The 15,174-nt window shown below is 28.5% G+C and overlaps 2 protein-coding genes across 7 annotated transcripts in view; one reads left to right on the top strand and one right to left on the bottom strand.

The window, feature by feature from the left end:
• Window positions 1-15,174, top strand: part of LOC129958253 (procathepsin L-like) — a 77,558-nt gene that overhangs the window by 22,487 nt on the left and 39,897 nt on the right. The window contains exon 1 of one of the 4 annotated variants that reach the window (XM_056070563.1): window positions 4,002-4,028. The exons of the other annotated variants lie outside the window; for them this stretch is intronic. Within the exon in view, the coding sequence (XP_055926538.1) occupies window positions 4,017-4,028 (12 nt within the window). The 5' untranslated portion in view covers window positions 4,002-4,016. Of the gene's footprint in view, window positions 1-4,001; window positions 4,029-15,174 lie in introns of those variants that run through there. 4 annotated transcript variants of the gene reach the window in all.
• Window positions 1-15,174, bottom strand: part of LOC129958252 (neprilysin-4-like) — a 62,218-nt gene that overhangs the window by 35,841 nt on the left and 11,203 nt on the right. For all 3 annotated transcript variants that reach the window (XM_056070560.1, XM_056070562.1, XM_056070561.1), the window contains exons 5-8: window positions 9,911-10,072; window positions 9,746-9,823; window positions 8,108-8,313; window positions 4,601-4,786 (exon numbers count right to left, since the gene is read on the bottom strand). In XM_056070560.1, coding sequence (XP_055926535.1) covers window positions 4,601-4,786; window positions 8,108-8,313; window positions 9,746-9,823; window positions 9,911-10,072 — 632 coding nt within the window. The remainder of the gene's footprint in view (window positions 1-4,600; window positions 4,787-8,107; window positions 8,314-9,745; window positions 9,824-9,910; window positions 10,073-15,174) is intronic.

Raw genomic sequence — 15,174 nt, 5'->3', positions numbered from 1 at the left:
AGCACAAAGCTCTCATTCATGCACACGCACCTTAATTTTAAGATATTTTTATGCAAAAATACACAATGCATTTTATTTTTTATTTACTTTTTCGTTCCATCTTCTTCAAATGAAAAAATGAAATTTTAAACGATGATCAATAGCAATAAACGCAATTATTGCATTAGAGAATAATAACCTCACTCCCCATTTAGTAAGTGCATTATGATAAAAAAACAATCACTCGCTGGAATTTGATGGGTTTTTTCTTGCAGTTATCCGATTCCCTGTAGAGTCATCTGAAAAACCTCAGCTTTTTCTTAGTTATTGTGCTTTTAATGACTCGTTGTTTATGCCTTTCGATATTAATTTGATATCATGCCACTTAGGTTTTAAGGAATTCTTATTTATATATATGCGGTAAAATAAGATCACATTTTAAATCTAATGAGTTTATATTCATCCGGACTGATGTTATTCATACGATAACTGATGTCGGCTGAGAGATATTCTCTAAATTTTTGCACATTCAATTTTTAATTTACTTCGGCTTCTAGTTTGTCAAGGTAGTAATGCTTTTCGCCATGACCTTTTTTTTAATGATCATTTGAGCATGAATCATATAAAAATCATTTATTAATCACTAGGTGCTTATTAATCACCACTAATACAAACAAATACATAAAATTGCTTACAAATTTATTATGTCATATTTCATTTTCAATCAAATAATAATGACAGTGTTTTGTTTTGAAATAAATAATAAAAAGTGCTCTGCTGGCAGACTGTTTCAATTTTGAATAAACTTTTTGCTCAGTAGTTAATTTACTTACGCTAAAAAAAAAAATGATTAACATTCAGGTTTTTCTATTTTTGCTCTATCTTTTTAACAGAGAAACGCAAACAGCAGACACCAGAAAATGTGCAAAATGACACTGGCTAATTAACTAAATTCGTGCAGTGAATTTCCCCTGTTACGCATCCAGAAATCGTTTTGACGTCATTTTAATGTTAGAAATGACGTCCGCAGTCATTAATTCGAATAACAGCTGTAATAATTTTGCTGATGTCATTCTCATCATTTCCCCCCGTCATTATGATGTGAATAGCAACAACCTATGATGTAAAGATGCCATTAAATATTTTTTGTGGTAGTTAGTTTTTACTTTTCAATCCCTTCATGCTGTTAGAATCTGTTTGGGTATTTTCGTCGTTTTTGTGATTTAAACACTGTTTATGATCATGTTTTTCAATCTTTTTTAAAGTCTGCTGGCTAACTTCTAAGTTCTTTCCCTCATTATCTGACCACAATGTAAATTTTAGATTCCAAATTCATAGTATAATAAAATTTTATAGCATCCAGTTTCTTATATTGTGTCTTGTATATAAACATAGGGTAAATACAATTTCTCCGCGCCTTTATCCTACATAGGGCAAGTATAAACTGTAACTTTAACTGTCTTATATTGATTTTTTCCTGTCGCCTAATGTTGAACTCTTTTAAACTGCTGATTTAACAATTCTTTAGTTTCACTTTCCAAACACGGGGAAATTCCTTTATGAGTTGAAAAAAGGTGTGAACACGATGCTTCTGCTTCACATTGCTTCTTCTCTAAGAGTTTAGTTAGTTGGCGAATATAAGAACTGTGTTGCTCTAAAATGGACATGGTTCGAGTCCATCTTAAATAACATCCGAAGTACATTATTTAAGCTGTTATATATTTCCAATAATGTGCCACGACAGAAAAAAAGTGATGTCTGTGTATCGAGTTTCCAACATTAAGTTGTCTCTTCGCTTTCAGCATTCACTTAAATCTTCCATGAGTTTGAAGAACTTCATTCACTTCCCGCTCAGTGAAGTGTTCTTAGATTTGTATACATGCATTCATACGTTACCAAATCTTAACTGTTTTTAATTGTTAAACTATCTCTTATATCTTTATTCGTCATCATTTACAATCATTAGCAAATATGTCTTTCTATTATAACTATTACAATAAGAAGACACAGAGGTTTTGGTTAGTAAATCATTTCTTATTGCACCTCAGAGGTTCTGATCTTTCAATGCATTCTTTTAATATTAATTTCCTTGTTTTCTTTATAGTAGAACGCGATTAATATAGTGGTTTGGATAAGCTCCCATTTTTTTGTCCATCCAAAACACTCATAAAGAATCAAAAAGACTCTAGACTGGGAAAAAGAGATAGTTTCAAGTCATGCTAGTTATTTTAAAATGTTTGCAGTTCAAACAAATATAGTAAAAATACAGTAATACACACTTAGGCAGTTTATTAGGCAGTTTATGTTAAACCGATCAGATTTTTATTATTCTTTACTTTACCTCATCATTTTTTTTATCAATTTCGCTCTAATTTCGAAAATCCGAGAAATTAATAAATGTTTCCTTAAACGATGAATAAACTTCACGAGTGAAGTAATTAAATCTTTTATAATGGAAACGTCCCCTTATGAAGCTTCACGAGGGCGCTTTATTTTTGGACGGGCATAGAAGCTTTGAGGCACGGTCAGATGACGGCACTTGGCTCTTGCATAAGTCATTCTCATCTTTCTTTTCCATTATTATGATGTGAATAGCAACAATCTATGATGTAAAGATGCCATTAAATATTTTTGTGGTTTTTTTTTTTTTTTTTTTTTTTTGTTTTTTTACTGTTTCCCTTCATGATGTTAGAATCTGTTTGGGTATTTTCGTTGTCTTTGTGATTTAAGCATTGTTTAAGATCATGTGTTTAACTTTTTTTTAAAAGTCTGCTAGCAAACTTTTATGTTCTTCCCCGCATTAACTGCCCACAATGTAAATTTTAAGCACCAAATTCTTAGTATAATAAAATTTTATAGCATCCAGTTTGCTACATTATGTTTTGTATATAAGTATAGGGTAAATACTAAGTAACTAACAAATCTAAGTTGAAGAACATAAGATTTGGTAAAAATTTTAAATTATTAGGTTTAATTAAAGCCTTTTAAACATATGTATGATTCATTTATTCCCATATTACAAGAAGTTATTTTGAAAGACTTATAGAAACACGAATAAAAATGGTTTAATAAAATGCTCCGTCACAAATTTTATTTTGTAAGGATAAGGAATTAATATGAAGTCTTGATTTCAGAAGTTATATAGAAATGTAAGGTGAATTTCTACAGTTCCACAGTATTTTAATTGTAAAGAATAATGAGAAGGCAAGAATTAATAGGGTGGAAATTCTTCCATAAAAATGTAAATTCTAAATATAGATTTGATGAAATATGAAACAAATATTCTATCATCTAAACTAAAATAGGATGTTTTCTAAATTTCCATTTCATAAAAAAAATTACTACTGAATTATTTCATGACGAATAAGTTTCATCCTTAGCCTTTACTATTCCCTTTTATACGATTAGTTACTGTAACAACACTTTTCATGCGTTTTTAAAAACTGCAGCTTTCATAGTAGTAAATTTTGTAGCAAATGTTAAAATGCTTTGTTTTGGTATCCTTTACTTTTACCACGCGATATGATTTTCGATATGCTGTCAAATTGTCGGGATTAAGAATTTATAAACTGTAAAAATACTTCAAATATGTCTTTACAACTGACAATTATAATAAAACTCCTAGATAGTATTGTAAAAAAAAAAAAAACGCTTCTGAGATAATGCAGCACAATTTGAACCATCACAGCCAAAAAAAAAAAAAAAATGAAAAAAAAAAAAAATGACGAAACAAGTTACCATTTTGCAAAACTTGCAAAAGGCAATCATTTTTGTTTTTGTGTGTGCATACATGCTATAATAATGCTCATTAAATTTTTTAATAACTATTTTAAGTGTATTTTATTATGATTTCCAAATTATTTGAAATTTTTTTTTCTTTAATTGTATATGACTGATGCAGCCTAAATACAAATTAGGTATTCTGAAAGGAGATAAAGTTACGTGACTTATATTGCCTGAAAGAAAAGCATACTGTCTATGACCGCTGACTAACGCTATCCGAACGGAAAGCATAGTGTCAATCACATTTGACTGACATGGCGATTAAGGTATTAAATATATTTGGAATTTATGCTTTATTTAAGAAACCCGAGAAAAACATTGTATAAAAATTTAAGATCTGTTTTGAAGTAAATGAAATAAAATTTTCTTCTTAATGCATATACGGTTTAAACTCACCGTGTAAATCCTGTCAGATATTGACCTTGAGGTTAATATTACAATTGGAATTCTTTAAATATATCGCAGAATATGTAAGAATATTGATACATTTGTACAATATTGAAAAGAGGTAGTTTATAAATCTTTCGACTCTACCAGACCTATTTATCTTTAATTCTTTATTAACCTTGAGGTTAATATTAATGAAATTCTTTAATTATATCACAGAATATATAAGAATACCGACATTGACTATTGGAATTCTTTAAATATATCACAGAATATATAAGAATACTATTGCATTTGTACAGTACTGAAAAGAGATAGCTTATAAATCTTTAGACTCTACCAGAACGATTTATCTTTAATCCTCTCCTGGCTCAACTTGCTGTTTGCAGATCTTTCTATGCATAAATTAATTGTACAATTATTGTTTGTTTTCAAATTTGTAAAATCATACCTGTAACATCTTTATTTCCAGATCTACTATGCTGTTGAAGTCTTCACTAAAATTGCTCCGCGTTGAACCCAAAATTAAGGCCAATTTTATAAATAAGTTTTCAAATCTCTTCAATTCTTTCTGAGCTGATTCCTCATTTCTTTTCAGAAGAATTTTGTCCGCTATCATTAAAGGAGCCTGATCAATCTGTTGAAAAAACAGAAATAACTTCTTTTAAATTTGTCAGCATCTAATATTCTATTTTCATATTCATTTGATATAAATGCAAGAACTTAAATATCAATTTTGTTTTTATTTTAAAGCCTCTAAATAGCTTAAACTGTTTCTTTACTTGACAATTTTTCTATCAATATATTGAATTTAAAAAATACTACTTACATATATTATTGTAAATAAATGTATCGAGAAGCTTCTTGTATATAATACAGTTATAAACGCAAAATTACCCGAAGCATTTTGAAGAATAGAAAGTTTATTAAAATGTTTTTAGAAATTAAAAAGTACGAAGATGGAAATATGTTTCATTATCAAATTATTTAAGAAAAGTGATGCAAAACTATCTCTGTCAGCTATAGTCAAACATAAATTTCAGCTATTCAAAGTCAGAATTAATAAATGATTGGATATTAAACATTTATATCTTAAAACAATTACATATAATGTAATCAGTGACACATGAAAATAAAGAAAAATATTTCAAATTTTTTTTCCAGCTATAAATGTTCGATGTGCGAACCTTTTGTAATACGATAAACATCGAGTCGGTAATCAAGTTAGTTTCTCTCATTTTGAAGTTTTGCACATCAATGGTAATTAACTCTCAATTGCGTCATCCTTTAAGTTCATTGACTATTTTCGGCAATGGGGACTTATAAAGAGGTCTTTATTGTTATCAATAAAAAGAAATCACATTATGTAAGATATCGGGATCTTGGTGACCAAGTGACTAGGGTTTAGACAAAAACCAACTTTTTGAAAAACCTGTTTTCGAATTAAATATTTTTAAAAAAAATGGTTTTAGCTGGTTTTCGAATTTTTGTCAAAAAATAAAATAAAATAGGGATATATCAATATCAAAGTCAAAATATAAAAAACAAAATTAAAGCTTACATGTACATATTACTTACACAAAATAACGAAAACTCAAACAAAAGTTTCAAGTAATATTTATATTAGTTTCACCAATTTTAATTTCTCCTCAGAAAATAGGATTTTAAAAAACATAAAATATTCACTGAACGGTGGCTAAGTCTTGTTCTTATTTTAGACATAATATTGCCTGAAATTGAAAATACTCGTTCACTATTACTGAGCTTGGTTTTATAGTTTTCATGTCATCTAATAACAAATATAAGTTTTTGTTTTTTTATTCGTTGCTTCAAATAATGAAAATTCAGCCTTCAGTGTTTTTGGATTTGTAAGTTTTTCTTCAGGATCTTCAATAAACTTATAAATTGAATTTTCCATGGCTTCTTTTAAAAAATCATTACTATGATAAGTAGTTTCTTCGATTTGCTATTCATCAGAATCGGTTTCCACATAAGAATTTGGAAATATTCTAGACAATATCTATCGAGATAACTTAATAATTTGGGTTTTTGAAGCTAAAGAAAGTACAGTAGAGTTACAGAAAGTGCACTAGATTTCTTCGCTGAACTAGAAATATTTTGTGGATTTTGCAAATACAGCAAAAGAGTTGTTAATTCTACTTGTCTTCTTTCTTGAATTCGTTCTTCTAAAGCATATAATAATTTAAAACTTATTTCAGTGTTTAAATTTGAACTCTTTAAACTGGTTTTCTTAATTTAAAAACCGGTTTTCAAATGTGACAAAATTACTTTAAAAAACCGGGTTTGAAAAACCGTCAAACCCTACATGTGACGAAGGGTAAATCAGAGCTACCTGCACCTCCAGTACAGGAATGTAAAAAGTTCCTCGTTTAGATATGCTACGAATGTTCAAGCGCTAACGGAAAGGGGTTGCCTCTTGTTGGAAAGATAAAATTCTCACTATCCCCCCGTAGTTGTAGAAATAACCATATTCCAATCTGTTCAAGTAACTGACACCAGTTGAGCGATGCTGAAAACAACATTCGGGACGTTTTTCTTTATTTTCATGTATTACTATTTACATTACGAGTAATAGGTTTGAAAATATACATTTCTTAAAATCCGGTTATTCTTTTATGCTAATTTTGTGAAAAGATAACATATTTGGCGGATGAAGCACCATTTAGGATCTCTTATACACATGGAATTGAAAACGTATATCAGCCTGAAATGTTCATTTGTTTAAGAATGCTGATATTTTCAGTTTGTCAGTCCTACTAAATGGAACCAAATTTAAGGGGTACAAATAATTTAAAAGAAATTCGAAACTCTAGGAAGGACATCATACTTCATGAATTTAATATTAATCAGAATTTCATATACAACTGGAAATGAAAGATCTATCTCGAAATGTCCACATTTGTTTAAGCATGTTTATGCGGATTTTTTTTTCAATTTATTAGTCTCTCTGATAAGTTGAACAAAATTTAAAAGACAATAATAATTTTAAAGAAATTTGAAACTTTAGACCGAAACATTATAACATAATCGTGCTTTAGGCTTGATTCATCTGTTTTTATATTATTTTTGGAATTTTAATGTTAGCTATAGTTACGATAACGTGGGCACAAAAAAATTAATTCACGAAGTAATTTAAGCAATGAAAATATTTTCGTAAAAGATACGTAAGAATATTTTTAAATTTATTAAAATAAAAAAAAAAATGTACGTAAATAAAGTTGCTATCACTGGAAAGCTAAATTTTTTTTATCTTAAAACTCTGAAAAAAAGCAGATGTTTACAATAATATGCACTGAAGTTTCTTAGGAAAAAACCTTATGATTTAAATTAAAAATTAAATTACAGCATTAAACATCTCTTTTTTAGCGAACAGCTATTACTGAAAAAGTAACTACAAGCCAAGTAATAATGATTTATTGGGTAGTAACTCCTGCCTGGAAGGCAAGTAATCATTTGGTAGTTTCCAGTCAAACGACCTGCTCAATATAACATTTTTAACGATTTTTGATTCATGCATATTGCAAGATGGATCACACAATTTATTGTATGCTGTCTATAAACATCATTTGCTAAAATCATTAATTTTTACTGTCTGACACTGACAATATGTCACTGTTATGTAAACTGCCATTACTTTTTTTCATGCTTAAATTTTTTTTTAAATGCTTATAAAAATGGAAATTTTCTCAAATGTCGCCTGTAATAAATTAATCCGCTAAAATTACTTTCTTAATATTCACACAGGGAAAATTTTAAATCAAGTTTTACCTTTTCTTGTTTGAATAAATTTGACGAAATAAGAGTCTTAAAATAGTGAATGACTTTCAATATTTGTAAAATTGTAAAATGATTAAAGTAAACCAAGCATTTGATACATAATGAAGTTTTTGATGTTACATCATATTACAAAAAGGAATTTCTTTGCATAGAAACTTACTTCTATTAATTTTCTAGAAGTATTTCTGGGATCAGTAGACACACTGAGAGGAAGAATGTAGCCCCTACCAGTTTTTAGTTGTATGTTTGCTAATGCTGTAAGGGGATCAAAGAGCTTTGAAGACCAATTTGTGTCAATAACAGGCCAACCACCCCATTCTCTTACAAATTTTAAGAACGGTGTAGATCCTAGGTTTTCAATAGACGCTACAAAAAGAAAAAAAAACAATTAAATTATTATTTGAAAGATATGGTTAAATGCTGTAGCGAAAAATCTTTGGAGGAAATTCATACATTGTTTTAGTGACTCACATTTTTTCTGTATGAGAATTGGAAATATTGACTTAGAGCGGTTTTATTGAATATTGAATATCAGAATAAATTTCTTTTGATTCTATTTAATTATTTATTTGATTTGGATATAATCAAATTTTTTGCATTCAGCAATTAAAAAACTGAAATAGATATGTTAAATAGCTTTCGAATTTAATGTTAAATTGCATTTGGGTTTACTTCAGGTAAAGTAATATTTTCAAGAAATAGAAAATGCATATAAAATCTATTTAAAATTTTATTATTTATATTATACTACATCTATACTATATACATCATTAATACTATATTATTGGGATTAATAAGTAATTAAAACTCTATATAAATGAATAAGAATGTGCTATATATAGATTTTTTTCTATAAGCCATCAAAGCTGTGTGGTGCTAAGAGTAAAATTTCTTTTGGGGAGGTTTACAGTGGCTTATGAAATCTCCGACAATAATTTACTTTATTCCATTCGATTTTCAGATTTGGATACGAAGAAAAATCCAACTCATAGAACGAATTCTTTTTGTTTTTTATTGAACAAAAAATTACTGGTAAACAAAGACCAAATATCGTTTTTCTGAAATCGCATTTAAAAGTATTATCATACGATATTGATAACACTTTAAAAAAATTTACCATAAATATTTCATAAACATTCTTTCAATTCCGTCTGAAAAGTTCAATGAATAGTGTAGCAAAGTCAATTTCCTTTTAGATCCCAAATTAAGATGTAATGTGGTGTACAAAGATTTTTTTAATTTTGAGAAATAAATTTCTAAAGAAGTTTGCAACATCCTTTTCGGAAAATCGTGTAATATTATCAAAGTATGTTACAGCAATTCTGTTTTTATACTCTTATCAGTGCTGTTACTAACTTAAAGGTTTTATCTAAGTGTCTTATCATCCGTAAAAATCAAAATCATGGGTTAAAAAGGTTTCGGTTCTCGATAAACATTAAATATTAAAACTTATGATACCACTTTCAAATTTATCATCACATTAAAAGAATATTAAAACTCTAGTGTAAAAATAAACTTCATAAATAATTATTTAAATGAACTGTGTTTTTACCCTTTCCTTCATTTTAACTTCTTTTAACTGATAACTTAATAGAAAACCATTAAAATGATTTAAACGAAATAATTCAATACTCAATCAAATAATTGATCAAGAAACTGGCTTTAGATAAAAAAAAAATAACTTACATTTTTAGTTAAAACTGAAAAATATTTAAGATTTTGTTTTTATTTTTTTTAAATATAAGCAGGCTTAAGGCACAACATTTCCTACAAACTATAATATTTTCAGAATACTTACACGTGTTTATGCAAGACCTATAAAAATTGAGCATATTTCTGGCAGCTAAACCTTGAGATTCTTTATTTTCAAATAGATCTAAAAGAAAATATTCAAGGTTTAAAGAATAGTGGCTTGGTAAAACAATTCATCAAGCAACAGCAAATTTCATGAAAAGTTATATACCTTTTAATTGATGAAGAACTTGCATTTGAAGTTCTTCAATAGCTCCATACTTTTTCAGGTCAGGAGGTATTTGATGGTTTTTCTCCCAACCTCCACAACAGTAAGAATAGAAATCATTGCAAGGGTCAACGTTTCTGTCCAGCGAATTGCGTATTGATTGTCCTTTTGAAATAAATTACATTTAGTTTCATTTCTAAACATTTAACATTTACGCAATGATAAAGAGGAGATAATAAAACAGATAAGTAGATAAAAAATAAAAGGATAAATTTCCTCACATTTTAATATGGAGAATATTTCTTTGAAAGGTGGTCAACTTACTGAAATAATTATCAAAATCAAGCCATAATGCAAGTACAAATTTCTATATTTAGCATTCTTCGAAGTAATATGAATTAAAATTCAACGAAAGATTCATGTTTTTTAGTGCAAATAATTTTTAAATATATGATAATAAATAAAGCGATATGGAAGTCTGTATTTATCCGCATTGAATATTTTACTCATAAAACTAATTCAGCATCATTTTACATTTGAAGTTGGGCGTTTTATCATTGGTCATTTCTTTATTCACAGAAAGTAATTTAAGATTTATTTATTGTTATAAATACAAAATTTTAAATTATAAATAATAGTGAATTACTGAAACATTCCACTTTTATTTCATACGATATATTGAAATTAATTAAGAAGAGCATAAATCGTTCAAAAAGAACTTTTCTTCGCAAACTAACTCTTCTAGTTTATGTTGTATGCAAGCGCGGCATGTTTGTTTGTAGAAAGTTTGTAGAAAGTAGGATTATTTAGTCACACCAAACTGATAGATCACTATTCTAGTCACTCAAATCGATTGAAAGCAATCATTTTAGTAAATTTATCCTAATTCGTATAAATTAATATTAGATTGATATAAAAAGGTCTCAGTATTCACAAAGAAAATAACTGTAAAAGCAGAAACTTTATCTGAGATATTAAAATCAAGATCTAAAAAAGTATGCAGTTTTATCAGTCTGTATTCATTGAATGTTTAATATTCGATTTTAGTTTGTTTAATCACATTAGAAGCTTTCTGCTCTTGCTATGAGGTCGTTTTCAAGGAGGAATTATTTTAATAAAACCTCGTTTTAACAGATTCAAATGAATTCTGATAGAAAAAAAATCACTGAAAATAAATCAACGGATTAGTGATTGCATAGTTAAAGAAACTATCAATTTCGTTTCTTGAAAGGCATATAATCATAATGTGACTTAACTTTCAACTTGGATTTCATTTAAGTCACGTTATTTTCATTTAATTTCTATTAAATACTTATAAGGAAATCATCAAAGACAGTAGAATATTAACGTACATACGAAATTGATTACATATTATTTTGAATATATAACTGTTAAATGCCACCATCTGCTTGAAGTAAATATATGAGTATTTCATCGAATAAAAACGAATGAAATTTAATTATTAAATGGATTTCTCGCATACATTTTATTTTCTGAAAAGTTGCATATATTAATTGCATATATTATCATCCATAGTAATGTAATTAATCTTTCTAGTTATTAACAAATGACAAAATAATCAGATCTATAATTTACTGAATTATTTTCGCTTTTCAAGCCTCTCCAAATGATGAAGAAAAAAATGATGACAATGCGATGTTAAAAGAAAAATAAACGTTACATGAATTAAACATATGAATCAATTTATTCTAAGAAAAACATATGACTCAGAGAAGTGTACTGATTTGATGCTTATGCAACCAGAGTAAAAGAACGTCGTTTTTAAAAACATGAAATGCATAAACACGCCAAACGTTTTTCAAAGGGCAATAAAAGTACCGTACAGTGGCTTGGGTACAAGAGTTGTAAACTGAATTCGTAAAAACAGTTGGATTAGAGGCACCTGCCCTTTTTAAAGAGCCGACGTAGCAGTCACTCAGAAATAAAAAGTAAGCAATTTTAGTATGGAAAGATTTTTTTTTTTTTTGCACTTTGGAAAGAAACATCCTATGAATGTTTGATCTATAGGCCAGTGATTTGATTCTTGATATATATGTAATGATCTCTTAATCTAATTAAAATCTTAATTTCCTAATTTTTTTATCTTAATTTAACCCATATTTAACTTTAAAATGTCCTTATTTCCTGATGCAATTCCCACTTTTTTATTTAACTAATTTTACATACGATCTATAAAACTGCTGAATTCAGCAGGTTCCCACGTTCCGAGGGAAGAGATAAATCCTTAATGTTTACCACATTCTTTTAAAGATTTCTAAATTTTCCTTTCATAAGACTACACGTGTCAAAGAAATTCTTATCAAAATCTCATTATAAAATCAGCGAGAGAAAAATTTGTCTTTTTCGGTCTTCTGCTCTTGTGTCACGATGTAGACTGACATACTTCTTACCACTTATTTTTTTTGTATGTAAATTATGCCTCCCCATGGTAAAACAAATCGAAATTAAAATTTCAAAAGGTTCTTCTATTCGGTCACGCAACTTCTAAAATGTGTTTACATATATACATTTAATTCTCTGCACTTATTCTAAATTAAATAATTAAAGATAGAAGTGTATCAATTAGCAACTTAAGAAAAGGTATTTGGCAATAATTACAAATTATTCGAAATCTTCCGAACAAAATATGCAGAACGAGAATCTTCCCTAGGAATGCATAAAAATTGTCCAAAGAACCATCTATGATGCATAGTTTTCCAAAAAAAAAGTGAAAGAAGAAATATGAGGTTACATTCGGTGAAGAAAAAGATTTAATACTACAGTAAGCTTTAGTACTTACATGGTATTATATGGCATTATATGGGAGCTTACACGGCATTACGTGGCATTTATATAAGTTGCCGCTCAAAATAACCACCGCATATATTGAGAAATGCGAAAGTGATCCAACAACGGAGTTTCGAGATAAGTGAATTAAGTCTCTTTCTGTAATGTATGGGGTTCGATATTTTGAATCCTTCCAGTATCCACAATCAGAATAGATGAATCATATCTAATGATGACAACGGCCAGACAGATGGATGATTTTGCCATTAAAACTAATTTGCAGTGCTCCAGTGTGATGTCAATATATTTTTTTAACGTTTTTCTAAACTATTTTTTTTTTTAATAAAGGAATGTTATTTGGGCAATTATTTGTATACCAAGTGAGAAATCTTATTCTACACAATTTATCCGAAGTTGCATGAACACTTTATATAATTGCCAAAAATTCTTTTTCCTGCAATTCATATCACAAAATTAATATATTTTTGGAATATGTATGATTTAATAGTTTCAGGTTTAAATGAAAGCAGATGAAACGAGAGGATAAACTAACTTAATAGATTAATATGCATTGTGTTAATCATTTAGTTTTTTTATGAGTAGAGATTTTTACAATTTCCAAAGCTTTACAAGCTAAATTAGCTATTGGGCTATGTTTAGAATGAACAAACCTAGTATATAAAAAGTGTCTATTAAATTTCTGAGCACTTTAAAAAAGCTTTTTTTTAAGTTTATGTGTTGGGAAATATTTGTATAAAGAGAAAACTTGAGAAAAGTTTATATATTCTACCTTTTTTCAATTTTAAAAGTTTCATTTTTAGAAATTTAACATACATATATATCAAAGTTACTATTGACGTATTCCAGTTTTATCAAAGTAAAAATATTTCATATCATTGCAGAGTTAAAACTATTTTAAATTGTATATGAAGTTTATGGACATTCGTTGTATTGCTCTAGGAAACGATGAGTTTTCTCATTACGATTAAATTTTGAATATTTCTGTATCTATTGATTATTTGACATAATACTGATCCTGTAGTTATGAAAGATCTGTTCCTGCTATAAAGTTGTTTCATATTTAGATAGATTCTTTGAAATATTTTTGAAAAACTAATAATCAAGTAATGGTACATGTACTACAATTTTATGGTGAATTGTAGCTATCCAATTCTCTTCTGAAAGGAATGGCCAAATACCTGAGATATTCATACGAAGAGCTTTAATAATTATTGCAAACATACACATATTTTATAAATTATTATTAAATTAAGATGCAAATTTCTTTTCAGATTTTTTGCATGTTGGTTTCTGTTCATCAAAAAGATTTACTGCTGTATGAATTTTTCTAATAAATGTTTCTTGAATTCATCTTTTTCTTGAAATATTGTTTTTGTACTGCGGGCCATTATACAGGGCCACATTAATAGTGACCCGGACTTTAAAGTCCTTAAATATTGTCCAAGAAATGCAGGTTTGGGATCAATATTTAAAGATTTAAGGCTCAGGTTAAATGCTACATAAAAATGCTGCAACATTTCGTGAAATCAACTAAAACTGTGACAACTGTGATTTTTAAGAAATAAAATACAAACCTTACTTTTTTCTTAGGAACTATGCATGTTCAACTTTCAGCATTTTAATTTCTTTTCGTCTCATTAATAAATCTTACGGAAAATTGCAGCATTGTTTTAAGTTTCAGAAATATGAGGAAACAAATAGATTACTTATCAATATATTCCATAAGAGGAAATTAGTGTCGATGAATCGGACCTCAGAGGCAATATACCAAAAACAAAGTGAAACAGTGATTATATAGAGAAATAGTAATTCTTTTATCTTTTGGTATAAATGCATGCAAACTTTAAGAACTGTAAAACTTTGAAAACTTAGCAAAAATTATAAAATTAATAGACAAAGCTCATTGAAAATGGTTTCCACTTCAGAATTTAATATATTTTATAATACTTCTGTGAAATAAATCTTCATTTTCATTGATTTCGAGACAAAATTCTTGAATGAGTTTAACAACTTGATACAATTTAGTTTATGTATTGGAGAGGGCAGATAAACAGATTCGCCCTAAAGACCCTATAAATTGAAATCCATAGAAGTTAAATCGTACCATTTAGGGAGAAATTCTACTGTCCTGCGAAAGTCAAAACCTGGGAAAGTTAGTTACATTAAAGTCCCGTTTTAAGCAACACTTGGGCTATTTTGGGACGGACTTCGTAATTTTGAACCGTGGTCAGATGACAAGGACGACACCTGAGCTGGCACCCCCTCTCCACACCACGTCACACCAGCTGGAGGACGTTTGGCCTTGACGGATTTAACGTGCAACAGATCCCCTTACACGAACGTTCTTCGGTGGAATCGGGTCTCGAACCTGAAACCCTACGTAGAGAGCTACTCAAGAGTAGAGACCTTACCACCAGGCCACCGAGACCCCCAAAACCTATGAAATCTCTCTGGAAAAT

This window comes from Argiope bruennichi, chromosome X1, assembly GCF_947563725.1.
Source record: "Argiope bruennichi chromosome X1, qqArgBrue1.1, whole genome shotgun sequence".
Classification (NCBI taxonomy): domain Eukaryota; kingdom Metazoa; phylum Arthropoda; class Arachnida; order Araneae; family Araneidae; genus Argiope; species Argiope bruennichi.
The sequence above is the reverse complement of the archived record's forward strand: the minus strand, read 5'-3'. Positions and strand labels throughout refer to the sequence as shown.